Source organism: Salmo trutta, chromosome 35, assembly GCF_901001165.1.
Source record: "Salmo trutta chromosome 35, fSalTru1.1, whole genome shotgun sequence".
Lineage (NCBI taxonomy): Eukaryota > Metazoa > Chordata > Actinopteri > Salmoniformes > Salmonidae > Salmo > Salmo trutta.
In genome coordinates, this window is record NC_042991.1 from 29,174,218 (window position 1) to 29,202,131 (window position 27,914).

The 27,914-nt window shown below is 44.6% G+C and overlaps 1 protein-coding gene across 1 annotated transcript in view; it reads right to left on the bottom strand.

Annotated features, from left to right (window-relative positions):
• The window catches only part of LOC115175009 (ezrin-like), a 50,214-nt gene that overhangs the window by 2,288 nt on the left and 20,012 nt on the right, over positions 1–27,914 (bottom strand). Inside the window, exons 4-14 of the mRNA XM_029734121.1 lie at positions 25,256–25,351; positions 22,434–22,556; positions 22,149–22,300; positions 21,511–21,594; positions 21,179–21,325; positions 16,188–16,284; positions 10,558–10,721; positions 6,821–6,951; positions 4,478–4,638; positions 1,623–1,715; positions 596–868 (exon numbers count right to left, since the gene is read on the bottom strand). Coding sequence (XP_029589981.1) covers positions 596–868; positions 1,623–1,715; positions 4,478–4,638; positions 6,821–6,951; positions 10,558–10,721; positions 16,188–16,284; positions 21,179–21,325; positions 21,511–21,594; positions 22,149–22,300; positions 22,434–22,556; positions 25,256–25,351 — 1,521 coding nt within the window. The remainder of the gene's footprint in view (positions 1–595; positions 869–1,622; positions 1,716–4,477; positions 4,639–6,820; positions 6,952–10,557; positions 10,722–16,187; positions 16,285–21,178; positions 21,326–21,510; positions 21,595–22,148; positions 22,301–22,433; positions 22,557–25,255; positions 25,352–27,914) is intronic.

Genomic DNA, 27,914 nt, shown 5'->3' on the forward strand with positions numbered 1-27,914 from the left:
TTGTAGTGGACTACCGAGTAAATATATGAATATATGAAATATATTGGTAATTCTGTACCATCCAATCAGAATTAGCGGTGTGACAAATGGAACAATTTTCTAAACGTTTTAAAGGCCATTTTTATCTCTTTTCTGTTAAAACAACAAGACAAATTCATTTAATTCCACATGAATAAAAAATGTAGAATATGGTCCTATTTCGCATGGTGGTCCTATTGAGTATGTGACTGCTAGGGGGCAATGAAGTTCTATCTATCTATCTCAGCCATAGGCTGAACCTCAAACCAAACACTTGGACCCTAAGCCCTTTATCACGTGGCCACTTGCTGTTGTGTTTGATAGTGATCACAAGTTTGTAAGTGTTTTGGGCTAAATGAGCATTGAGACGATGTACACTCGACGTCCCAACTGACACTTATCAATGTTCCAAAATTCAAAATCCATTTGCGAGCATTGTCTCCCGCGACCTGTCTTGTGCATGACTCACTCACTATGAAACGATTTAAACAATCAATCAATCGATCACTCAACCCATTAAGCAACCAACCAATCCCTGCAAATTCGCACGTGTTGCTGCGAACTAAATCGCCCTTACCATGAGCTGCCTCTGCACACGCTCGTTCTTCTCGGCCTCGGTGAGGCGCTCCTCTTCCAGGCGGTGGTCATTGAAGCCCTCGTTCTGCAGGTCGGCACTGTACGTGCTGTTGTTCTCGCTGTCGTTCTGCTCCTCCACCATCAAAACGTCATGGTTGTCCACAAACATGGGCACCTCCACGAACATGGGGGGAGGGGGCGCCTGAATGGGGGCCGTCATCACCATTTGAAGCTCCTCCTTGGTCTTCAGCAGGTCGTCCTGGGCCTCCTGAGCCTGAGGGGGTGGGGTGGGAGGACAGGGAGAGAGAGAGGGTTATTACTACAGAACACTGTGGAATGCCCCACATTACAATACAACCTGTTCTCATCTTGAGCCATAGCAAAAAGTGATTCCATATCAATGGTAGAGTAACTACAGTTAAGTGACTGTGTGACATAGGCATAGATTCAATCAGATCAAGCGTTAACCGGTGATAGATGACACCCGCATAGCTGATATATTGGCGTTGTCGGAGGTGTAACTGCGTTGGTGCTGTCAAATCGGTGAGCAGCTGCCCTTGTTCATTGTCACGAAGCCACAGCCGTCCCACTCTCGTTAGAAGTTCAGAGCGAGTAAGTGAAGGCTATCAAGAAATAATCACGCTCAAATTGAAAAATCATTCAACATGGTAATTAGGATTTCTATCAGCCTAAGGGAGGTGTAGATTACATCTCACATTCCAGTGTTCCAACTTGTAAACAAGGCTGAATGGGATTTATGTTAATGCGACTCCATGCAGCCAATGGCAATATCCGCTTTAGGTATAGCGCCGGGAGCCGCTTGTGGATTTAACAGCTCTAATGCAGTTTCACCTCCGATACCGGCTAAAGCGGATCTGATTTAATAGAGCCCTGATCGTGTGTGTGCATGTGTGTGCGTGTGTGTGTGTGCGTGTGTGTGTGTGCGAGAGCGTGCATCCAATTGTGCGTGCTTGTGCGTGCGTACATATGCATGCATGCATTTGTCCATGTCTGTGTGGGCGACTCACCCTGTGTTGCCATGTGTCAGCCTCCTCCTCCTTGCGCCTCTTGGCTTCCTCCAGCAGGGCGATCCTAGCTGTGTGCTCTGCCAGCTCCGCAGCCTGAGAGAGAGAACAGAGGTGAAAAGGGAAAGAGGTGAGGAGGCTGACACACATCTAGGAGAGACAAGGAGGAGGACAGAGGAGGAGGGTGACAGGCCACAAAAAGTTGGGGTACAGTAGACAAAAGACCACAGGTCCGTGGGAAGGGATGGAGAGACAGCGAGGGGTGGAGGGGATTGTGTGGAGGCCTACAGGTTTTAATTCAGTGCTGAGAGCAGTACAAGGCGGAGTAGTCCAATCCGTCTCAACATGTGCTGGGGTTGGCCAGAGTCCAATCCGTCTCAACAAGTGCTGGGGGTGGCCAGAGTCCAGTCTGTCTCAACAAGTGCTGGGGCTGGCCAGAGTCCAGTCTGTCTCAACATGTGCTGGGGCTGGCCAGAGTCCAGTCTGTCTCAACAAGTGCTGGGGCTGGCCAGAGTCCAGTCTGTCTCAACATGTGCTGGGGCTGGCCAGAGTCCAGTCTGTCTCAACAAGTGCTGGGGCTGGCCAGAGTCAAGTCTGTCTCAACAAGTAATGGGGCTGGACAGAGTCCAGTCTGTCACAACAAGTGCTGGGGCTGGCCAGAGTCCAGTCTGTCTCAGCATGTGCTGGGTCTGGCCAGAGTCCAGTCTGTCTCAACATGTAATGGGGCTGGCCAGAGTCCTGTCTGTCTCAACAAGTGCTGGAGCTAATAATCTGGGGATGAGGTATAATTACTTCCGTGTCGGCCATAGAGTTAGATAGAGGACTCATATTTGTATCTGTGCAAACCTGGCATCTGTGACAGCATGGGCAGCGCCATTAAAACTGGTTATATTCATCTGGACTCTCTATCTAACTCTATGGTGTGGGCCATATAGTAGATACACCATTGTACCAGAGAGACCTGCAGTAGAGTACATTCGAGTAGTGTACAGTGCTCAGTGCTTATTGTTGGGCTCAGTACGCTGCTTTGTTGTTCACACGCACACACACACACACACACACACACACACACACACACACACACACACACACACACACACACACACACACACACACACACACACACACACAAAGCCCAGCACAAAAGCACCACACACACAGTGGGGATACTTGACCATAAAACACCTCTGTCAAGTGTGTTCAGCTGGAAAATTGGTGTCTGGCTCAAAAAGGGCCAACACAGCCTCTATTGAAAACAGTCAACAGGTTGCTAGGCTAGACTGCTGCTTAGTCATTGGAGATTCCAGTCTACCTATTAAAGCTGAGGAGATGTTGAGAGAAACAGTAGATTGTGTTGTGATGTTCATACTAGTGGTGCCTGTTGTATATATGGATCATAGCGAGGCATTACATGTTTGAGGAAAGACCCATTACAGCAAAACCTGTAGCGTATCCTACATTCTGTTTCTTTGCAAACTGACCATTTTGGTGTTTTATAGTGGCTTATTGTCTGGTGTCTATCTGTTTATCATGACACATTGCTCTGTTATGGGGTCGTTGTCCCAACTTGTCCCTATAAAAACAGCCTCAGTGTTCCACTGTCAATAGTCTTCACCCTAGACTACCGGTTCACTGTCAGGTCTGTTAACAGTGACCCTGTGTGTGGTCTGGTGCAGAGCAGAGTGCAGAGCAGGGTGGGGTGGACAGTGTCTGGCATAAAGGGATGTAGTCCACTTTTACTGTGGTGAAGGACATTATTACAGTAAGGTACAGAGGCGCAGTCTTCAGTGCTGCATGGAGGAGTTCATTTCAGCTCTGCACAGTGTGCTACAGTGAGGTGAGGTTTGGAGTTTTACATGTTGAAGAGGTGGTGTCTAGGCTTAAGCTCAGCAGGCTAACACAGTCTTGTGTCACAGATAGATCAATTTCAGAATTGTACAGTATAGTACAGTATAGTAGGGTTATAGCGGGGTTTCAATTTGCTGTGACATGGTAGCATTAAGGTACAGTGCAGTAAGGTTATAGGGGGGTTGTGACATGGTTGTAACATGATTCTGACATGGTTATAACATGGTTGTAAGATGTTGTGACATGGTTATACCATGTTGTAAGATGTTGTGACATGGTTATACCATGTTGTAAGATGTTATAACATGGTTGTAAGAAGTTGTGACATGGTTATACCATGTTGTAAGATGTTGTGACATGGTTATACCATGTTGTAAGATGTTATAACATGGTTGTAAGATGTTGTGACATGGTTATACCATGTTGTAAGATGTTGTGACATGGTTATACCATGTTGTAAGATGTTGTGACATGGTTATACCATGTTGTAAGATGTTGTGACATGGTTATACCATGTTGTAAGATGTTGTGACATGGTTATACCATGTTGTAAGATGTTGTGACATGGTTATACCATGTTGTAAGATGTTGTGACATGGTTATACCATGTTGTAAGATGTTGTGACATGGTTATACCATGGTTGTAAGATGTTGTGACATGGTTATACCATGGTTGTAAGATGTTATAACATGGTTGTAACATGTTGTAAGATGGTTGTAACATGTTGTAAGATGTTGTGACATGGTTATACCATGTTGTAAGATGTGACATGGTTATACCATGGTTGTAAGATGTTATAACATGGTTGTAACATGTTGTAAGATGGTTGTAACATGTAAGATGTTGTGACATGGTTTTACCATGTTGTAAGATGTTGTGACATGGTTATACCATGGTTGTAAGATGTTATAAGATGGTTGTAACATGTTGTAAGATGGTTGTAACATGTTGTAAGATGGTTGTAACATTGTTGTATGATGTTACAACATGGTTGTGTGGTGGTTCTCACCAGCTGCTCCTGGTTGTGCATCTGGTCCTGGGCGTGGCGAGCCAGCTCCTCCTTGGCCAGCAGGGCGGCCTGACGCTCAGCCTCCAGACGGGCTGCCTCGTCCTCCGCCATCCTCCTCTCCACCTCCAGCTGCATGGCACGTTGCATCTGCTCCTGCAGGTCTGGAGTGGAGTGGAGTGGAGTGGAGTGGAGTAGAGTAGAGTAGAGTAGAGTAGAGTAGAGTAGAGTAGAGTAGAGTAGAGTAGAGTAGAGTAGAGTAGAGTAGAGTAGAGTAGAGTAGAGTAGAGTAGAGTAGAGTAGAGTAGAGTAGAGTAAGAGAGAGAGAGAGAGAGAGAGAGAGAGAGAGAGAGAGAGAGAGAGAGAGAGAGAGAGAGAGAGAGAGAGAGAGAGAGAGAGAGAGAGAGAGAGAGAGAGAGAGAGAGAGAGAGAGAGAGAGAGAGAGAGAGAGAGAGAGAGAGAGAGAGAGAGAGAGAGAGAGAGAGAGGGGAAGAGAGAGAGGAAGAGAGAGAGGGGAAGAGAGAGAGGGGAAGAGAGAGAGGAAGAGAGAGAGGGGAAGAGAGAGAGGGGAAGAGAGAGAGAGGAAGAGAGAGAGAGGAAGAGACAGAGGGGAAGAGAGAGAGAGGAAGAGAGAGAGGAAGAGAGAGAGAGGAAGAGAGAGAGAGGAAGAGACAGAGGGGAAGAGAGAGAGAGGGGAAGAGAGAGAGGGGAAGAGAGAGAGATGAAGCGAGAGAGAGAAAATACAGAATATATATTTATTATTGAATACTGCACTTTTGTGAAGGGCTTGCAAGTTAAGCATTCCACTGCACTTGTGCATGTGACGAATAAAACGTGAAACTTGAAACTAACGTGGTTTCAGAGATGTTGGTTTAACACTTTTTCAGGCGTTATGAGATCTGATAGTAGCCTAACACGATACACAGACTAAGGTATCATATCTGATCGTCTGTGCATCGTGTTAAGACGACCTGGAAAACACCTAAAACACCCAAACACATGCTCCTCATGCAGGTCAGACACAGAGAGACACTGACAGATAAAAGACAAATACACCTCTGCAAGACAGAGATATTCATAAACACATATAGTAAATAGTACCAGACATACTCCAGAACTACACTAAGAAACACATATAGTACCAGACATACTACAGAACTACACTAAGAAACACATATAGTACTAGACATAGTACAGAACTACACTAAGAAACACATATAGTACCAGACATAGTACAGAACTACACTAAGGAACACATATAGTACTAGACATACTACAGAACTACACTAAGGAACACATATTTTTACATTTACATTTTAGTCATTTAGCAGACGCTCTTATCCAGAGCGACTTACAGTAGTGAATGCATACATTTTTTTATATTTTTTATATATATATATTTTTTTTCCGTACTGGCCCCCCGTGGGAATCGAACCCACAACCCTGGCGTTGCAAACACCATGCTCTACCAACTGAGCTACATATAGTACTAGACATAGTATAGAACTACACTAAGGAACACATATAGTACTAGACATAGTACAGACCTCTGAAGCAGACCTTCAAAACGAAGTACAAAATCTTACAAATGTATGATTGCATTATGGAACCACCAGGCACTTACTGTAGTTACAGGGTTGTTCTACTTCCATGATGTAATCCTAAACCCTCTCCACAGATATTCATGGAAATAATAATCCGGTTAAGTAAATCCGAGAGAAGGTATACGCTATCTGCTAGACTGAATATGGAGAAAAACCATGGTCATATTCATTAGGGCTCACCGTAACAAAACATTACAGAAATGTTTTGCAACGGAAAACAAAAACAAGCAATTCTTATTGGACACGTTCAAGTAGTCCCTCCCTGTTTTAGTAGCTTTTCTTCCGTTTCATGCCTAATGAATATGACCCATGTATAATAATATATAAGGTTACAAACAAAGGTCGATGAGGAAGCATTGACAGTCAGTAAATGCCTTATCAACCTGATAACCGATATCTAACCATGCAGAAACAATACCGCCGGGCTATCTAAGGTCCACCGGGACATAAAGTCACACATAGCACAAGGCTAGCTGTATACTACTACTTCCAGTAAAATAGACCAGAATTTTCAAACTATTTAAATGCAAATTGTTGTCAACAGAGTCATTTTCTCAAATATCATTACTGTTTTAAGCTATTTAATGCAGCATGAAAATGCAGCACACACACCAACACACGCATGCACACACACACATTCTCTGTCTCTCTTACTCACACATCTCCCTAGATTTAGGTGATAAATGTGCTCTGGTTGACCCTAGTGTCCTCACCAGTCAGACCCTGTTCTCCAGGGGCATACCTTTCTCTGCCTTCTTGGTCTTTTCCTCAAACTGGTAGAGTCTCATCATCAGATCCTGCTTCTCTCTCTCCATCTGCTCCTTCTCTTTCTCTATGGCCTCCCTCTTCTTCTTCTCGTTCTCCAGCTGGGCCCTGCAGATAAGAGAGGGCCGGTGTGAGACACAAAGAGAGGCTGATGTGTGCTGGCTAATAAAGTAATAACCACTCAGGGGCCATTGGCCCCTCTCGCTGTGTGATTTTACACACATTGAGTAGAGACACACTTTGTATATACACACACACACACACACACACACACACACACACACACACTCACACACACACACACACACACACACACAAAGCAAGCAAACACATTTGGGGCACAGTGTAGCAGGTGTAAACTGTCATTCTACAGATACCCTTTGTAGTTTGTTCAGTGATGTTAAATAAGCTGCTTAGACAGTCTAGACCGGGGGTCGGCAACCCGCGGCTCTAGTGCCGCATGCGGCTCTTTAGCGCCGCCCTAGTGGCTCCCTGGAGCTTTTTCAAAAATATGAAAATGGAAAAAGATGGTGTGAATATATTTTTGGTTTTAATATAATTTATTATCCAATGCTGTAAAAATGTGTATAATAAATATTTAATTTCAAAATGTCTGTCAACGAAGATTTACGTCATAGCCTGCGACACACGTTTCTTTCAGCTCGGCGTAGTGCCAGACAGGTGGCTGTTGCAAACAAACCGGCGGGTGTGTCATGGGCCATGGATCCCAAAGGGAAAAAGAGAAAGATAGCTGAGGAGAACAGAGGATTCCACAGTTCTTGGACCGAATCATTTGCTTTCATTGCCAATGCGGAAGGATTGCCTGCATGTTTGCTTTGTAATGAGAAGTTGTCAAATAACAAAAAGAGTAACGTGGAAAGACGTTTCCAGGGGAGGCATGCTACATTTGCAGCCGAGTACCCAGTTGGGAGTGAGAGAAAAAGTGCGATTGCATTACTTCTGGAGAAATTAGAGGAGCGCAAAGATAGATTTAAGAAGTGGATTGCATCTCCAAACTCCACTACTGCTGCTAGTTTTGTTGCAACCCGGGAGATAATAAAGCGTGGAAAACCGTTCACAGATGGTGACTACATGAAGGATTCATTCATTAAAATAGGGTTAGGTTCAGGTTCCAGTGTAGGGTTAGGTTCCAGTGTTGGGTTAGGTTTAGGGTTAGGTTCCAGTGTTGGGTTAGGGTTAGGTTCCAGTGTTGGGTTAGGTTTAGGGTTAGGTTCCAGTGTTGGGTTAGGGTTAGGTTCCAGTGTTGGGTTAGGTTTAGGGTTAGGTTCCAGTGTTGGGTTAGGGTTAGGTTCCAGTGTTGGGTTAGGTTTAGGGTTAGGTTCCAGTGTTGGGTTAGGGTTAGGTTCCAGTGTAGGGTTAGGTTTAGGGTTAGGTTCCAGTGTTGGGTTAGGTTTAGGGTTAGGTTCCAGTGTTGGGTTAGGGTTAGGTTCCAGTGTTGGGTTAGGTTTAGGGTTAGGTTCCAGTGTTGGGTTAGGGTTAGGTTCCAGTGTTGGGTTAGGTTTAGGGTTAGGTTCCAGTGTTGGGTTAGGGTTAGGTTCCAGTGTTGGGTTAGGTTTAGGGTTAGGTTCCAGTGTTGGGTTAGGGTTAGGTTCCAGTGTAGGGTTAGGTTTAGGGTTAGGTTCCAGTGTAGGGTTAGGTTTAGGTTCCAGTGTAGGGTTAGGTTTAGGGTTAGGTTCCAGTGTAGGGTTAGGTTTAGGGTTAGGTTCCAGTGTAGGGTTAGGTTTAGGGTTAGGTTCCAGTGTTGGGTTAGGGTTAGGTTCCAGTGTAGGGTTAGGTTCCAGTGTAGGGTTAGGGTTAGGTTCCAGTGTAGGGTTAGATTCCAGTGTAGGGTTAGGGTTAGGTTCCAGTGTAGGGTTAGGGTTAGGTTCCAGTGTAGGGTTAGGGTTAGGTTCCAGTGTAGGGTTAGGGTTAGGTTCCAGTGTAGGGTTAGGTTCCAGTGTAGGGTTAGGTTTAGGGTTAGGTTTAGATTCCAGTGTAGGTTTAGGGTTAGGTTCTAATGTAGGGTTAGGTTTGGGGTTAGGTTCCAGTGTAGGGTTAGGATTGGGGTTAGGTTCCAGTGTAGGGTTAGGATTGGGGTTAGGTTCCAGTGTAGGGTTAGGTTTAGGGTTAGGTTTAGATTCCAGTGTAGGGTTAGGGTTAGGTTCTAGTGTAGGGTTAGGTTTGGGGTTAGGTTCCAGTGTAGGGTTAGGATTGGGGTTAGGTTCCAGTGTAGGGTTAGGTTTGGGGTTAGGTTCCAGTGTAGGGTTAGGATTGGGGTTAGGTTCCAGTGTAGAGTTAGGTTCCAGTGTAGGGTTAGGTTCTAGTTTAGGGTTCGGTTCCAGTGTAGGGTTCGGTTCCAGTGTTGGGTTAGGTTTAGGGTTAGGTTCCAGTGTTGGGTTAGGTTTAGGGTTAGGTTCCAGTGTTGGGTTAGGGTTAGGTTCCAGTGTTGGGTTAGGTTTAGGGTTAGGTTCCAGTGTTGGGTTAGGGTTAGGTTCCAGTGTTGGGTTAGGTTTAGGGTTAGGTTCCAGTGTTGGGTTAGGGTTAGGTTCCAGTGTTGGGTTAGGTTTAGGGTTAGGTTCCAGTGTTGGGTTAGGGTTAGGTTCCAGTGTAGGGTTAGGTTTAGGGTTAGGTTCCAGTGTTGGGTTAGGTTTAGGGTTAGGTTCCAGTGTTGGGTTAGGGTTAGGTTCCAGTGTTGGGTTAGGTTTAGGGTTAGGTTCCAGTGTTGGGTTAGGGTTAGGTTCCAGTGTTGGGTTAGGTTTAGGGTTAGGTTCCAGTGTTGGGTTAGGGTTAGGTTCCAGTGTTGGGTTAGGTTTAGGGTTAGGTTCCAGTGTTGGGTTAGGGTTAGGTTCCAGTGTAGGGTTAGGTTTAGGGTTAGGTTCCAGTGTAGGGTTAGGTTTAGGTTCCAGTGTAGGGTTAGGTTTAGGGTTAGGTTCCAGTGTAGGGTTAGGTTTAGGGTTAGGTTCCAGTGTAGGGTTAGGTTTAGGGTTAGGTTCCAGTGTTGGGTTAGGGTTAGGTTCCAGTGTAGGGTTAGGTTCCAGTGTAGGGTTAGGGTTAGGTTCCAGTGTAGGGTTAGATTCCAGTGTAGGGTTAGGGTTAGGTTCCAGTGTAGGGTTAGGGTTAGGTTCCAGTGTAGGGTTAGGGTTAGGTTCCAGTGTAGGGTTAGGGTTAGGTTCCAGTGTAGGGTTAGGTTCCAGTGTAGGGTTGGTTTAGGGTTAGGTTTAGATTCCAGTGTAGGTTTAGGGTTAGGTTCTAATGTAGGGTTAGGTTTGGGGTTAGGTTCCAGTGTAGGGTTAGGATTGGGGTTAGGTTCCAGTGTAGGGTTAGGATTGGGGTTAGGTTCCAGTGTAGGGTTAGGTTTAGGGTTAGGTTTAGATTCCAGTGTAGGGTTAGGGTTAGGTTCTAGTGTAGGGTTAGGTTTGGGGTTAGGTTCCAGTGTAGGGTTAGGATTGGGGTTAGGTTCCAGTGTAGGGTTAGGTTTGGGGTTAGGTTCCAGTGTAGGGTTAGGATTGGGGTTAGGTTCCAGTGTAGAGTTAGGTTCCAGTGTAGGGTTAGGTTCTAGTTTAGGGTTCGGTTCCAGTGTAGGGTTCGGTTCCAGTGTAGGGTTCGGTTCCAGTGTAGGGTTAGGTTCCAGTGTAGGGTTAGGTTCCAGTGTAGGGTTAGGTTCCAGTGTAGGAGAGTTGGCCACCCCTATTCTAAACACACACACACACACACCTCTCCATCTGTTTGTGGTGTTTCTCCTCGCGGGCCTGGGCCTTCATCTGCTGCACTTCGATGGTGTCTGGCTTGCGGCGGCGCATGTACAGCTCATGGTTGCCCATGCACAGCTGCAGGATACGCTTGTTGATGCGCAGGCGAGGGGCAAAGAACACAAAGTCCTGAGAGAGGAAGAGAGTAAAAAGAGAGGGGGGTAGGAAGAGAGAGGGAGAGGGGGGAATAGAGAGGGTAGAGAGAGAGAACGGGTAGAGAGAAAGGGGGAGTAGAGAGAGAGAGAGAGAGCAGGGGAGAGTGGTGGGTGAGAGAAAGGTGAAGGAGGGTGGAGAAAAGAACAAAACTCAGGTCAGACTAAATGGTTTTGCAGCCAGCCATCTTTAGTGTTTCCATAACGCTGAAATGACAAAGGCTCTACTAACAGTAGGCAGGTGCAGAGTCCGACACTCGACAACACCAATAGTGACCATTTAGTTTGGAATGGAGTTAAAATGGCAGCTGAAAGGAACAGTAGGGATGACTAAACCAAACCTTTAATTTGAAGGAGACACTTCCCATCTACGGTTACTGACCACAGTTAGGCTGACCCCCCCCCCCCAGTTAGGCTGACCCCCCCCCAAACATTTGCCAAAATGCAATTGGCAGGAAAATACCAATCTAAATGGCCCACCTGATAGTGTTTCCATAGATACACAATCTCTGTTAGAATCTAAAGATGCAACAACTAGGATGGGTTGTTACTATGACTAGGATGGGTTGATAATATGACTAGGATGGGTTGTTACTATGACTGGGATGGGTTGTTACTATGACTAGGATGGGTTGTTACTATGACTAGGATGGGTTGTTAATATGACTAGGATGGGTTGTTAATATGACTAGGATGGGTTGTTAATATGACTAGGATGGGTTGTTAATATGACTAGAATGGGTTGTTAATATGACTAGGCTGGGTTGTTAATATGACTAGGCTGGGTTGTTAATATGACTAGGCTGGGTTGTTACTATGACTAGGATGGGTTGTTAATATGACTAGGATGGGTTGTTAATATGACTAGAATGGGTTGTTAATATGACTAGAATGGGTTGTTAATATGACTAGGCTGGGTTGTTACTATGACTAGGATGGGTTGTTACTATGACTAGGATGGGTTGTTACTATGACTAGGATGGGTTGTTAATATGACTAGAATGGGTTGTTACTATGACTAGAATGGGTTGTTACTATGACTAGGCTGGGTTGTTACTATGACTAGGATTGTGCCTTTGGCTTCTGGACAACAAAATAAAGTTGATATGAAAACCAATAGAACAGTAGAGAAATACTGGTTTCAATGGAATATGAGGAAGTCTTTATAAAATAATTGCCTCCATGTTTCAAGTACATGTTTTCAAAATGCATACTGCTTCCACCTGCCTGCATACTGTTGCCTATGCAACGGTATGCATGGGCCCTTCTTGGTTTGGGATAGTTATTTCTCCCGGTCAATTTGGCCGGCAACAATTTTATTTATTGGCTTTTAATTGCTTATATCTGCCAAAAGGCCGGCAATTACCGGCTAATGGAAACCCTGGTACGCACGCACACACACACACACACACACACACACACACACACACACACACACACACACAGGCTTGAGCAGAAGAGATAAGGTGTCTTGAGCGTAGAGGCTTGATGGACATTAGGACACTAGAAGAGCACTCAGGGTGTGTGCACGTGTGTGTATGGATGTGCGTGTGTGTGTGTGCACATGTGTTTGTGTGCACGTGCGTCCTCATACACGTTTGTGTGCATGTGTGTCTGTGTTGCTCCCTATCTGTGCCACAGGGGCTGGAGCCAGGGTTGTGTTGACAATGGGAGATGGGATTGAGGATAGGGCTAATGGACCTGCTGCTCCCAAGGAGACAGAGGAGGAGAGGAGACGAGAGGGCTAATGAAGGAGACAGAGGAGGAGAAGATAGGATAGGGCTAATGAAGGAGATGGAGAAGAAAGAGGTTAGAATAGGGCTGAGAGGTTAGGATAGGGCTAATGAAGGAGACATAGGAGAGGAGAGAGGTTAGGATAGGGCTGAGAGGTTAGGATAAGGCTAATGAAGGAGACATAGGAGAGGAGAGAGGTTAGGATAGGGCTGAGAGGTTAGGATAGGGCTAATGAAGGAGAGGTGAGGAGAGAGGTTAGGATAGGGCTAATGAAGGAAACAGAGGAGGAGAGAGGTTAGAATAGGGCTGAGAGGTTAGGATAGGGCTAATGAAGGAGAGGTGAGGAGAGAGGTTAGGATAGGGCTAATGAAGGAAACAGAGGAGAGAGGTTAGGATAGGGCTGAGAGGTTAGGATAGGGCTAATGAAGGAGAGGTGAGGAGAGAGGTTAGGATAGGGCTGAGAGGTTAGGATAGGGCTAATGAAGGAGACAGAGGAGCGAGGTTAGGATAGGGCTGAAAGGTTAGGATAGGGCTAATGAAGGAGACAGAGAAGAGAGGTTAGGATAGGGCTGAGAGATTAGGATAGGGCTAATGAAGGAGAGGTGAGGAGAGAGGTTAGGATAGGGCTGAGAGGTTAGGATATGGCTAATGAAGGAGACAGAGGAGGAGAGAAGAGAGGTTAGGATAGGGCTGAGAGTTTAGGATAGGGCTAATGAAGGAGACAGAGGAGGAGAGGAGAGAGGTTAGGATAGGGCTAATGATGGAGACAGAGGAGGAGAGGAGAGAGGTTAGGATAGGGCTAATGAAGGAGACAGAGGAGGAGAGGAGAGAGGTTAGGATAGGGCTGAGAGTTTAGGATAGGGCTAATGAAGGAGACAGGGGAGGAGAGAAGAGAGGTTAGGATAGGGCTGAGAGGTTAGGATAGGGCTAATGAAGGAGACAGAGGAGGAGAGAAGAGAGGTTAAGATAGGGCTGAGAGTTTAGAATATGGCTAATGAAGGAGGCAGTGGAGGAGAGGAGAGAGGTTAGGATAGGGCTGAGAGGTTAGGATAGGGCTAATGAAGGAGACAGAGGAGGAGAGGAGAGAGGTTAGGATAGGGCTAATGAAGGAGACAGAGGAGGAGAGGAGAGAGATTAGGATAGGGCTGAGAGGTTAGGATAGGGTTAATGAAGGAAACAGAGGAGGAGAGGAGAGGAGAGAGGTTAGGATAGGGCTAATGAAGGAGACAGAGGAGGAGAGAAGAGAGGTTAGGATAGGGCTGAGAGTTTAGGATATGGCTAATGAAGGAGACAGAGGAGGAGAGAAGAGAGGTTAGGATAGGGCTGAGAGTTTAGGATAGGGTTAATGAAGGAGACAGAGGAGGAGAGGAGAGAGGTTAGGATAGGGTTAATGAAGGAGACAGAGGAGGAGAGGAGAGAGGTTAGGATAGGGTTAATGAAGGAGACAGAGGAGGAGAGGAGAGAGGTTAGGATAGGGCTGAGAGGTTAGGATAGGGCTGAGAGGTTAGGATAGGGTTAATGAAGGAGAGGAGAGAGGTTAGGATAGGGCTGAGAGTTTAGGATAGGGCTAATGAAGGAGAGGTGAGGAGAGAGGTTAGGATAGGGCTGAGAGTTTAGGATAGGGCTGAGAGGTTAGGATAGGGTTAATGAAGGAGACAGAGGAGGAGAGGAGAGAGGTTAGGATAGGGCTGAGAGTTTAGGATAGGGCTGAGAGGTTAGGATAGGGTTAATGAAGGAGACAGAGGAGGAGAGGAGAGAGGTTAGGATAGGGCTGAGAGTTTAGGATAGGGTTAATGAAGGAGACAGAGGAGGAGAGGAGAGAGGTTAGGATAGGGCTGAGAGTTTAGGATAGGGTTAATGAAGGAGACAGAGGAGGAGAGGAGAGAGGTTAGGATAGGGCTGAGAGTTTAGGATAGGGTTAATGAAGGAGACAGAGGAGGAGAGGAGAGAGGTTAGGATAGGGTTAATGAAGGAGACAGAGGAGAGAGGTTAGGATAGGGTTAATGAAGGAGACAGAGGAGGAGAGGAGAGAGGTTAGGATAGGGCTGAGAGGTTAGGATAGGGTTAATGAAGGAGACAGAGGAGGAGAGGAGAGAGGTTAGGATAGGGTTAATGAAGGAGACAGAGGAGGAGAGGAGAGAGGTTAGGATAGGGCTAATGAAGGAGAGGAGAAGAGATAGGAGGCAGGCAGGCAGGTAGAACTGGCAATATGGGAGGTGAGCGAGCCAACACCCACATAGTGTAATTGTACTTACAGTAAATACACAGTAAACATCTTCCTGTACCTCATACTTACACTGCATTGATTTGTTTGTGCTGTATAGCCAACTCCTATGGTTGTTGTTTGGCCTAACACAAACAGATCTGGGACCAGGCTTACTGTGTTTTATATTGGTCCATCAGGACAGCTGTTGCAGCTGTTTGCTGATGCTTTCAGATTGGTTTCATTGTGATGTTAAGTGTAGTGTGTGAAGACAGTGTGTGATGTGGTGAATGCCATCCATCATCAAAACAGTGTTATTGTGATTCAGGATCATGACGACCTGCATATGATGCCTGATTCAGACTGTAGGGCTGACCCAAACTGTAATGTGTTGGCTCTAATAGTTTATTTTCACATTGTCCTATACAGCACAGTTCCAGCAACTATGGTAGATGCGTAACCAGGCCAGAACAGCTTGGCTTGGTTTGGCCCTGTAGTGTGGAACTATAGTGTAACTCACTGGGGCCTTCTTGGTTTGGCCCTGTAGTGTGGAACTATAGTGGAACTCACTGGGGCCTTCTTGGTTTGGCCCTGTAGTGTGGAACTATAGTGTAACTCACTGGGGCCTTCTTGGTTTGGCCCTGTAGTGTAACTCACTGGGGCCTTCTTGGTTTGGCCCTGTAGTGTGGAACTATAGTGTAACTCACTGGGGCCTTCTTGGTTTGGCCCTGTAGTGTGGAACTATAGTGGAACTCACTGGGGCCTTCTTGGTTTGGCCCTGTAGTGTGGAACTATAGTGTAACTCACTGGGGCCTTCTTGGTTTGGCCCTGTAGTGTGGAACTATAGTGTAACTCACTGGGGCCTTCTTGGTTTGGCCCTGTAGTGTGGAACTATTGTGTAACTCACTGGGGCCTTCTTGGTTTTGGCCCTGTAGTGTGGATCTAAACTGAGTGTACAAAACATTAGGAACACCTTCCTAATATTGAGTTGGCCTCCCCTTTTGCCCTCAGAACAGCCTCAATTCGTAAAGGCATGGACTCTAAAATGTTTCAAAAACATTCCATAGGGATACTGATCCATGTTGACTCCAATGCTTCCCACAGTGTCAAGTTGGCTGGATGTCCTTTGTGTGGTGGACCATTCTTGATACACACAGGAAACTGATGAGCATGAAAAACCCAGCAGCGTTGCAGTTCTTGACACACTCAAACCAATGCACCTGGCACCTACTACCATCCCCCATTCAAAAGGCACTTAAATATTTTGTCTTGCCCATTCACCCTCTGAATGGCACAAATACACAATCTATGTCTCAGTTGTCTCAAGGCTTAAAAATCCTTCTTTAACCTGCCTCCTCCCCTTCATCTACACTGATTGAAGTGGATTTAACAAGTGACATCAATAAGGGATCATAGCTTTCACCTGGATTCACCTGGTCAGTCTGTGTCATGGAAAAAGCAGTTGTTCCAAATGTTTGTAGACTCAGTTTATAGTGTGTAACTCACCGGGGCCTTCTTGTCGATGGGTTTGATGATGAACTTCTTGTCGTTGAAGGAAATGTTCCTGATCTCGCTCCAGGGGAAGCCGATCTTTGGGGTCAGTCTGGTGGGGGAGGAGGCAAACCAGTGTAAGTATTGTGTAGGCCGCATGTGCTTTAAACAGGTTGTCATTTATTGGGATGACTCATGTACTGGAGGCATCTCTGCAGGGTGGTCACTAGCTGGCACAGCCACAAAGTCATAAAATCTAATTTTGAACCTAACCCTCACCTTAACCCTTAACCACACTTCTAACCTTATGCCTAACCCTAACCCTAAATTAAGACCAAAAAGCACATTTTTGATTTCATGAATTCTTATGATATACAGCGAATGTTGACTTTGCAGCTGGCCCATCTAGTGGAAATCACTGCCTCCAGGACAAGCGTCTTTATGTGGCTAAATAGTGGACATTACAGTGTACATTTTCCATAGATTTATTCCAGATCATTTCCCAAGTCACAATCCAGGGTTTTTGTAGCCAAATCTTTCAATTGAAATGATTTTAGGCAGGAGGAACAGAGCTAGGTGGCTGGGCCCGCCCCACCCTCTGGGGTTTGTGGTATATACCCAATATACCAAGGCTAAGGGCTGTATCCAGGCACTCCACGTTGCGTCGTGTGTGGAACAGCCCTTAGCCGTGATATATTGGTCATATACCACACTTCCTTGGGCCTTATTGCTTAAATATAGTGCACTACTTTTGACCAAGGCCCCATAGGGCTATGCACTACATGTGGAAAAGGGTGCCATTGGTTATGCAGCCTGGGATGTGGTAGGAAACAAGTGCAAATAGGATATGATTCATTCATGTCTGAGGTAGGACTGTGTGTACTACTGTATTGTACATGGCCTCTGTATCAATAGGGCTAGGTGGGAGGAATCTGGGGTGGGGCTCGTCCATTGTGTACTAGAGAAAGACACATTGACTGGATGCCAATCTCATTTGGTAATTTACGGACACACACACACACGCGAGAGCACACACACACAGTTGTTTGATCCGCCTTACAGTGACACACAGTGAGACACAGTGAGACACAGTGAAACCCTGCTGCTGCCTGAACTGGTATTTCAATTCCTGGGTGACATACACCTAACGAATCCCAGATCTGTTTGTGCTGTATTGTTAACACCTACGTCACGTTTTGTCACCTTTTGTACAAACAGATCTGATACCAGACTAGAGGTTATCTGAGCAGTTCTCTCTTGAACAAGCTTTCCATGGAGATCCAAACCTGAACTCGACAGGGTATTTTAGCATGAATGTTAGTGAACATTGTTAAGTTAAAGGGATAGATCATTTTTTTGCTCTGTACTGAAAGTGCTCCATCTTGAAAACATAACTGCTGACATGCTCCAGATTGAGTTGGGATCTCCAGTAGTTGTCTGTCTCTCTGGGCGTTAACTCTAGGAACCTGGTTATCCTGTTTGTGGTAGATGTGGATCAGGTAAAGGAAGACTGAGACATAACGCTGATCAAGAGGCATAGAGGAGGACTGAGACATAACCCTGATCAAGGTCTTATCTAGAAACATAGAGGAGGACTGAGACATAACACTGATCAAGGTCTTATCTAGAGACATAGAGGAGGACTGAGACATAACACTGATCAAGGTCTTATCTAGACATAGAGGAGGACTGAGACATAACACTGATCAAGGTCTTATCTAGAGACATAGAGGACTGAGACATAACACTGATCAAGGTCTTATCTAGAGACAGAGGACTGAGACATAACGCTGATCAAGGTCTTATCTAGAAACATAGAGGAGGACTGAGACATAACACTGATCAAGGTCTTATCTAGAGACATAGAGGACTGAGACATAACACTGATCAAGGTCTCCCACTGACCCCTAACGACTGTTATCCACAGTACCCACAGAGGTTGGTAAGCCCTCCCAATGACCCCTAACGACTGTTATCCACAGTACCCACAGAGGTTGGTAAGCCCTCCCAATGACCCCTAACGACTGTTATCCACAGTACCCACAGAGGTTGGTAAGCCCTCCCAATGACCCCTAACGACTGTTATCCACAGTACCCACAGAGGTTGGTAAGCCCTCCCAATGACCCCTAACGACTGTTATCCACAGTACCCACAGAGGTTGAACAGAGGTGTGTTCCATAGAAGAACAATGAGTTGGCCAGTCAAATGGCCAGGGTCAGAGGCTCTTAGCCCGTTCTAGAGATTATATGGTGTGTTCTGCATTATAAAGAATCTCATAGAAATGTGAAAATGTATGTAGATGGATTTATACAGCAATCAGGGACAATATAGGACAAAAAAAACACAAAATAGACCTTATTTTCTACAAACTAAAAGGTCCCAGTGGTGTGCTATAGGGTCCAAATGGAATCCTGTCCTGATAGCTAGCTATATGTCTTCTGCTAAATAAGGGTGTGTGTTTGTTTGACAAAGGGCCTAAGGACTAAAACCTTGGCAGAATGGCCATATCTGACACAAAAAGGAGCAATGCTACGCTAGTGTGTGTGTGGTGTGTGGTGTGTGTGTGTGTGGTGTGGTGTGGTGTGGTGTGTGTGAGTTCTTGCCAGTAATGGTGCTACATATTGTCTATGGCTGAAACCCTCATCGCGGGGCCTGCGCTCTAACTTAGTCTCGGATTCTTAAGCGCACAGCTTGAAAAACCAGTCAGCGTTGCCATGGTTACAGCCGAGCCCCAGAATGCACAAACACACACACACACATGCATACACACTCAAGGACACTAAGAACCCTACATACACACACAGAGCCCTGTGTTTGAGTCTCTCTCTTCTTTTTGGTTAGCCAGATTTACAGGTATCAGACTACTAACTTAAAATAAGAGCATTAGATTCCTTTTAAAGCCATTCTATGGAACAATAGTTTCAAATAAACACTTTGATGGAACTCTAACACCCATCAATGTGTGCTTTGTGTGGATTTAAAGCTAAACATAAAACCTCCAGACAATTTGGACACAAGCCACAATAATGTGGGTAGAGAGTAAGACAATGGGGAATCCCAAAAAAATCCAAGTTACAGCACACCATCGGTGGCCACTCAAGTTAAAGAGTTACCATCTGTGGCCAGACAGAGTCTTCTAGGGGCCCTTGGATCACACTGCTTCAAGAGACCTTTGGCATGGAGGGTTTAAACAGTGCATGGAGCTCTAGGGAGGGAGTAACGGCTGTTGTCAACAACACAACCCAGCAAGAGGTTAGTCCACTGCACTCAAAACACTACTTTGGCATGTCTTCCAGACATACTTTTCTGTGCTTTTATCTGTGCTTGATTGAGTGGAGTAGTCCCAAAAGTACAAAGTGCAAACCCCAATCATCTAGCACTCTGGCAGGTTCACTCAAACGCTCAAAGTATTTGAAAATAAACAACTACTATTTGAACCCTTTGCCAGAGGGTCAGTGACTGCAGGGCCATCGGCTGTATAGAGAAGCTGGCGACACATATTACATGAAATCAAATCACATTTTATTGGTCACACACATATTTAGCAGATGTTATTGCGGGTGTAGCGAAATGCTTGTGTTCCTAGTTCCAATAGTGCAGTAGTATCTAACAATACACACAAATCTTAAAGTAAAATATATATTTATAGAAATATTAGGACGAGCGCAAAGTTGCTTAGGAGCTAGAAGCAGAGCTGCCATGTCTGTCGGCGTCATCTGGAACATTATGTCACAATCTACTTTAACACATTACCTTTAGTGACCTCACCGGGAACAAGTAGTTAACACATTACCTTTAGTGACCTCACCGGGAACAAGTAGTTAACGCATTACCTTTAGTGACCTCACCGGGAACAAGTAGTTAACGCATTACCTTTAGTGACCTCACCGGGAACAAGTAGTTAACGCATTACCTTTAGTGACCTCACCGGGAACAAGTAGTTAACACATTACCTTTAGTGACCTCACCGGGAACAAGTAGTTAACACATTACCTTTAGTGACCTCACCGGGAACAAGTAGTTAACACATTACCTTTAGTGACCTCACCGGGAACAAGTAGTTAACACATTACCTTTAGTGACATCACCGGGAACAAGTAGTTAACACATTACCTTTAGTGACCTCACCGGGAACAAGTAGTTAACACATTACCTTTAGTGACCTCACCGGGAACAAGTAGTTAACACATTACCTTTAGTGACCTCACCGGGAACAAGTAGTTAACACATTACCTTTAGTGACCTCACCGGGAACAAGTAGTTAACACATTACCTTTAGTGACCTCACCGGGAACAAGTAGTTAAAACATAATCACGCAGTTACCGCATGTGTCGCTCAAGCAATCTCGTAAAATATCGTACTTTGAGCTTCAGCAAAGTGTTTGGTGGATCGCAGATTCACAGAGCAATCTTGGGTAGGAAGACACAGTAAAAGCTCATCAAAAGATAGAGAGAGAGAGAGTGGAAGGGAATAGAGTTGTGGTAACTGTCTGGTGAGAATAATCTTCATTGGTACTGATTAAGTAAAGAAGTGGGTTAACCTGTACGGCTCCAATAGTCAAATCCATTGGAATTAGGATTCAATGTCTGACACAGAACTGTAGCCAAGGCCGGAAAACACACCGGTATCATTGACAAGCAGAACCAGAATGGGTAGATAGGCTACATTACTTTAGACCTGGGTTCAAATAGTATTTGAAATCTTTCAGATGTGTTTGATTGAGCTTGCCTGGCTCAATGGAAGCCATGGGATAGGCCCAGAAGTGTAAACCTTGCCCAACTGGCACACCAGGTATTATCAATCAAACCCTATTCAAGTTTTTCATGAATTGAGCCCCTAGTGGTCAGTTCAGAGAGGGAACATGGGTGGTGTCCAGTAGGGAATAAACGTTTTGAAACAGACTGAAACTGGGAGGGACTACCTGGACATTGAAATGTTTCTTTGCAAAACATTTTGCTACGGTGTGACCTACTGAACAGGACCCTGGAGGCAGTTGTTTCTTACTTGTCCTCCTTCTCGTAGATGTTGAGTCCCAGGGCATCTACTCCCAGCCACAGCTCGGTCCCCTTCTTGTTCTTGATGTCAAAGTAGTTGACTCCATACATCTCCAGGTCCTGGGCGATCTTCAGGTACTCCAGCATGGCATCCTCCCTGCACAATCAAACATGACCAAATTAACTCCACACACACACAACGCTGCTGTACTATTCATTCAACTGCTCTACAAGAAACTATTCACTCTGCTTTTTGAGGTACAGCAAATAATGCAACCTGTTTCCTTATGACAGCGACACCAACATAGAGACTCATACAAACCAAAACAGACCGGAACTCACTTGAGCATTCCACGGTGTTCCTCATGCCACACCTGGATCCTCTCCTCCCACTGCTCCCTGGACAGCTTGTGCTGCTCAAGAACCCTACAGAGGAGAAGGAGGAGGAGGAGGAGGAGAAAGAGGAGCAAAAGGAGGAGGAAGAGGGGGAGGAGGGAGGAGGAGAAGGAGGGAGGACAGAAAGGAAGAGAGGAAGAAGGAGGAGGATCAGAAGAGGGGGTAAACAGAGAGTACACTGAATATAGGGTATTCATGTTCTGATCAATATATGGATTTCTTTGTGTCTATGTATGTACGTGAACACAAAACTTCCTCCTGTTCCAATTTATAACAGCAGCACACTGAGCTATTGTCTAGTATCTGTACTCCTGGCTTCTTATGTTCCAATGTCGATACTAGCATACCACTTAGAATGTACCCCCAATACATTGATATGAATGAAGCAAGGAGTGTGCTTCATGCTACTGTGCTATTGGAAAAGAGCTCTTGGATCTGTCCTAAATGGCACCCTATTCCCTACTTAGTGCACTACTTTTGACCAGAGTCCTATGGTGCACTTTTTTTGACCAGGGCCTGGATAGGGAATAGGGTGCCATTTGGGACGCAGCCCTAGTGTGGGCTGGGAGTGGATCGACGCTCACCGCTGGGGCAGCAGACGGTCTGAGGTGAGGTAGCCGGGCCGGTGTTGGTCCCGGGTATAGTCTCCAAACTTGGCCTGGACAGAGTAGGAGGCCAGCAGCACGGCCGTCTCCGGGGGACAGTACACCTCATCGCTCAGGATGCCCTCCTTCACCTGGACACACACACACACACACACACACACACACACACACACACGTTTAACAACTTTGTTTGTATCAGCAATGAAGCATTGTGAGTACAAAGAATAGTATGACAGTGTATGTTTGTGTGCCTGCGTGTGTTACCTGCATGAAGAACAGCTTCTGGGTAATGTCCTGGATGAGCTCCTCAGACACATCCTCGGGGAAGAACTTGGCACGGAACTTGAACTGCAGCGGGTTCTCCTTCTTCACGTCCTGGGAAGACACCTGGTTGGAGAGAGACGATTGATTTATCATTGATGGATGAATGTCCTTCAATAATTATCTACGTCCCAAATGGCACCCTATTCTCTATATAGTGCACTACTTTTGACCAGAGCCCTGTAGTGCACTACTATAAGGGAATAGGGTGCCATTTGGGATGTAGCCCTATGTCTACTCCTTTCATGAGTAGCAAAGAATGATGGCATTGGATCAACTTTATTGTTCCCGGAGGGTTAAATTGTCTTGGACGCACGGACGCATTCCTCTTTAAAAAAGGGATGTGTAAAATGCATGGTACTGATAAACTTGAATGATCCTCTGTAACGTTGTTTGTTTACTGGCATTGGTCTCTTCTTCTGTGTTGGCTCCAAAACAGGAACCAAAAGGTATTGATGAGGTGAATGGGGAGCGAATGGGGTGGCTGTGTGAAGAATGGGGAGCGAATGGAGTGGCTATGTGAAACGACTGGACTATTCCTAAGTAACTAAGTAAAGTTACTCTACTACCCCTATAACCATTTATACACCTTTCACTGTAAACTAAGTAAAGTTACTCTACTACCCCTATTACCATTTATACACCTTTCACTGTAAACTAAGTAAAGTTACTCTACTACCCCTATTACCATTTATACACCTTTCACTGTAAACTAAGCAAAGTTACTCTACTACCCCTATAACCATTTATACACCTTTCACTGTAAACTAAGTAAAGTTACTCTACTACCCCTATAACCATTTATACACTTTTCACTGTAAACTAAGTAAAGTTACTCTACTACCCCTATTACCATTTATACACTTTTCACTGTAAACTAAGTAAAGTTACTCTACTACCCCTATTACCATTTATACACCTTTCACTGTAAACTAAGTAAAGTTACTCTACTACCCCTATTACCATTTATACACCTTTCACTGTAAACTAAGTAAAGTTACTCTACTACCCCTATAACATCACTCAGTGAATGGGGTGGCTGTGTGAAACAACTGGAATGTTCCCATTAGAGCATTGTGCTGATAGAGCTACTCTACAGTAGAGCAGTGCAGTCAGCACTCAGTTAGTGCAGTTCAACTGGCCTGGTCAGCCTGCATGAAGGGAAGCCAGGTCAACAAGTCTCTCTCTCTCATGGTTGTGGACCACTGGGTTGTCAGGAAATTATTCAATTCTACTGTAAGCACTAGAGCTGGTACAATAAACAGAAAATGATCAACACCGACCATAACGATCACTTATCGTAGGCATCTTGCTGATATCGTTCATTACAATAAGTAGCCTATACTAGAGAAATGTGAAGTTTGAAATGAAATAAGTTTGTTAATATGGGTGATTGTTAATGGGAATATTGATGCCTACAACCATCAAAATATTAAGAGTAGTTTAAGTATAATTTCAAAAAGACTGGTGCACATTGTCTGAAATGAATTGTTCTATTTATCGTTATCGCATAAATTCATGGATTTTTGTCAATATTGCCCAGCTCTAGAAAGCGCCCCACTGTCCTGTGTCCTCAGTCAAACTGTTCTTCAAATGTCCTGGTGAACCCACAACCGGCCTAACACCTTTATACACCTTTCACTGTAAACTAAGTAAAGTTACTCTACTACCCCTATAACCATTTATACACTTTTCACTGTAAACTAAGTAAAGTTACTCTACTACCCCTATAACATCACTACATTTACACTAATGCTAATAGTCTAGTGTAGCTCCTCACATTGTGCCGTAATGCTAATATAGCAAAAGGAAACAGTTTACTATCCTTGCAATATAAATCAGCCAAAACCAAATACTATAAGGTGGGGTTGGTGGGTTTGTGTGACCTCTGAGCTGTTTGATATATACAGTACATATCCTGTATATACAGCTCTGGTGATAACCATCTGGCCCATTTGGAAATTCTGCACACTGACACAGGCTCAACTCAATTCTACAAACACAGGTGGAGGTGTTTTAGCTATAATGTAACTACACTGTAGATATACTGTAGCTATACCGTCGCTATACTGTCAGTACAGAGTCTACATGGTCTACAAATGAATGAAGACAGAGCAGTGTGAGATTTCTGTTTGCTCAGGAACAACAGAAAGAGTGAAGTACAACTAGTATGTTAGTTTGTGCGGTTCACTAAGAGTTCACACAGGAATTTCATTGGAGTGGATTCACTGGAAATTGCTTGCATCACAAATGGCACCCTATTCCCTATGGAGTGCACTACTTTTGACCAGAGCCCCGTGGGGATCCTTACGGGCCCTGGTCAAAAGTAGTGCACTAAATACGGAATAGGGTGCCATTTGACAGAGTCCCTGACAGGATGTGAAAAGAAAAGGAGAGAGATTAAGAATTAGCCACCGGCCTGCACAGGAGTGAGAGAGGGTGACCATTGGCCAGCCGCAATGCATTATGTGAATTCAATAATGCAGTGAGTGAGTGGATGCTGATTGATTGAGTGAGTGGTAAGCAAATGTAGTGTGGAGTGATTTGACCCCGCCTTTAAAAGAATGTGCTCTTTTTGAATGGCCCATTATATTTTGTTTACCATAGAATGGTTATGCAAAAAATGTGCAGAAGTCCAGCGGTTTAAGAATACAGTGGAAAATGGTTTGAGAATGCCTGAGCAGATATGAACAAATATTTGTACAGTACTACATCAGGCAAAATACAGGGGACTTGTAACATTGTCAGTCCTAGATTAACCTTACCTTTTTGTCAAGCTTCAGCCAGGTGAGGTAACCTTTACCGTCCACATACTGAAGACCAGAGTACCAGACTTCCCTCAAGCCGATGGTCTTCACCACCTATGAACGAGAAAGAGACCGTACCATGAATCAACTCTGTCAGTAAGACAGTTACTAGAGACAAACTGTACCTACCAAACACAAACAAATAGGATACACTGTGAAGGCAGGAACCTGACTTGAGAGTGCATAAATCATGCATTGATGTGAATGGAAGATTTGAGTGAAAACTCAAGTTACATGCACAGATCTCCAGGCCTAAATTAATGGATATAAGTAAACAATGTATAGTACCTCTATATATTAAATCCACTAGCTTACACAACTGCCACACAGCAGTAGTGTCACGTCCTGACCAGTAAAAGGGGTTATTTGTCATTGTAGTTTGGTCAGGGCGTAGCAGGGGGTGTTTGTTTTGGTGGTTTTGGTTTAGGTTCTATGCTTTCTATTTCTGTTTAAATCTAGTTTTCTATTTCTATGTTGGGTTTTTGGCAATGACCTCCAATTAGAGGCAGCTGGTTGTCGTTGTCTCTAATTGGAGGCCATATTTAGTGGTGTTTGTTTCACTTGTGTTTTGTGGGTGGTTGTTTCCTGTATAGCCTGTGTTGCCTTACGGAACTGTTTCGTTGTTTTGTTTAAGTGTTATCTTTAAATAAATTAAGAAAATGAGCACTATACCCGCTGCGCCTTGGTCCTATCCTTACGACGCTTATGACAAGTAGTATATACAGTACTGGTCAAAAGTTTGGACACACCTACTCATTCAAGGGTTTTTCTTTATTTTGACTATTTTCTACATTGTAGAATAATAGTGAAGACATCAAAACTATGAAATAACACATATGGAATCATGTAGTAACCAAAAAAGTGTTAAATCTAAATATATTTGAGATTCTTCCCTGTGGCTTAGTTGGTAGAGCATGGTGTTTGCAACACCAGGGTTGTGGGTTCGATTACCACGGGGGACCAGTACAAAATTTAAAATAAAATTGTTTAAATGCATGAAATGAAATGTATGCATTCACTACTATAAGTCGCTCTGGATAAGAGCGTCTGCTAAATGACTAAAATGTAAATGTAAAAATTATTCAAAGTAGCCACCCTTTGCACACTCTTGGCATTCTCTCAACCAGCTTCATGAGGTAGTCACCTGGAATGCATTTCAATTAACAGGTGTGCCTTGTTAAACGTTCATTTGTGGAATTTCTTTCCTTCTTAATGCGTTTGAGCCAATCAGTTGTGCTGTGACAAGGTAGGGGTGGTATACAGAAGATAGCCCTATATGGTAAAAGACCAAGTCCATATTATGGCAAGAACAGCTCAAATAAACAAAGAGAAACGACAGTTCATCATTACTTTAAGACACGAAGGTCAGTCAATACGGAACATTTCAAGAACTTTGAAAGTTTCTTCAAGTGCAGTCGCAAAAACCATCAAGCGCTATGATGAAACTGGCTCTCATGAGGACCGCCACAGGAAAGGAAGACCCAGAGTTACTGCTGCTGCAGAGGATAAGTTCATTAGAGTTAACTGCACCTCAGATTGCAGTCCAAATAAATGCTTCACAGAGTTCAAGTAACAGACACATCTCAACATCAAATGTTTAGAGGAGACTGCGTGAAATCAGGCCTTCAAGGTCGAATTGCTGCAAAGTAACCACTACTAAAGGAAACCAATAATAAGAAGAGACTTGCTTGGGCCAAGAAACACAAGCAATAGACATTAGACCGGTGGAAATCTGTCCTTTGGTCTGATGAGTCCTAATTTGAGATTCTTGGTTTCAACCTCTGTGTCTTTGTGAGAGGCAGAGTAGGTGAACAGATGAACTCCACATGTGTGGCTCCCACCGTGAAGCATGGAGGAGGTGTGATGGTGACACTGTGATTTATTTAGAATTCAAGGCACACTTAACCAGCATAGCTACCACAGCACTCTGCAGCGATACGCCATCCCATCCGGTTTGCACTTAGTGGGACTATCATTTGTTTTTCAACAATACAATGACCCAACACACCTCCAGGCTGGGTAAGGGCTATTTTGCCAAGAAGGAGAGTGATAGAGTACTGCATCAAATGACCTGGCCTCCACAATCACCCGACCTCAACCCAATTGAGATGGTTTGGGATGAGTTGCACCGCAGAGTGAAGGAAAAGCAGCCAACAAGTGCTCAGCATATGTGGGAACTCCTTCAAGACTGCTGGAAACGCATTCCAGGTGAAGCTGTGTGTGTTATTTCATAGTTTTGATGTCTTCACTATTATTCTACAATGTAGAAAATAGTAAAAATATAGAAAAACCCTTGAATTAGTATGTGTGTCCAAACTGGACTGGAACATCTTGGAATACACAACTTGCTTTTATCACCAAACCACATTATTTTTCACAGAGATGAGGAAACATTTGGGAAAGAATTCAACCGAAACCACTCAAACCATCATTCATTCACACCACAAAAAACAATGAAGTAATTTGTGTAAAATAAACTAGATTGTACCACCAGTGCTGCATGATCACAAGCAGAGCATAGTGTCTTGAATAAACAGGCCTTTGAGCCCTGTGGCATTATGTTGGCATGGCCTGGAGTGCCTGCCCTTAAAATGACATACTCAGGTACCAGGCTTAA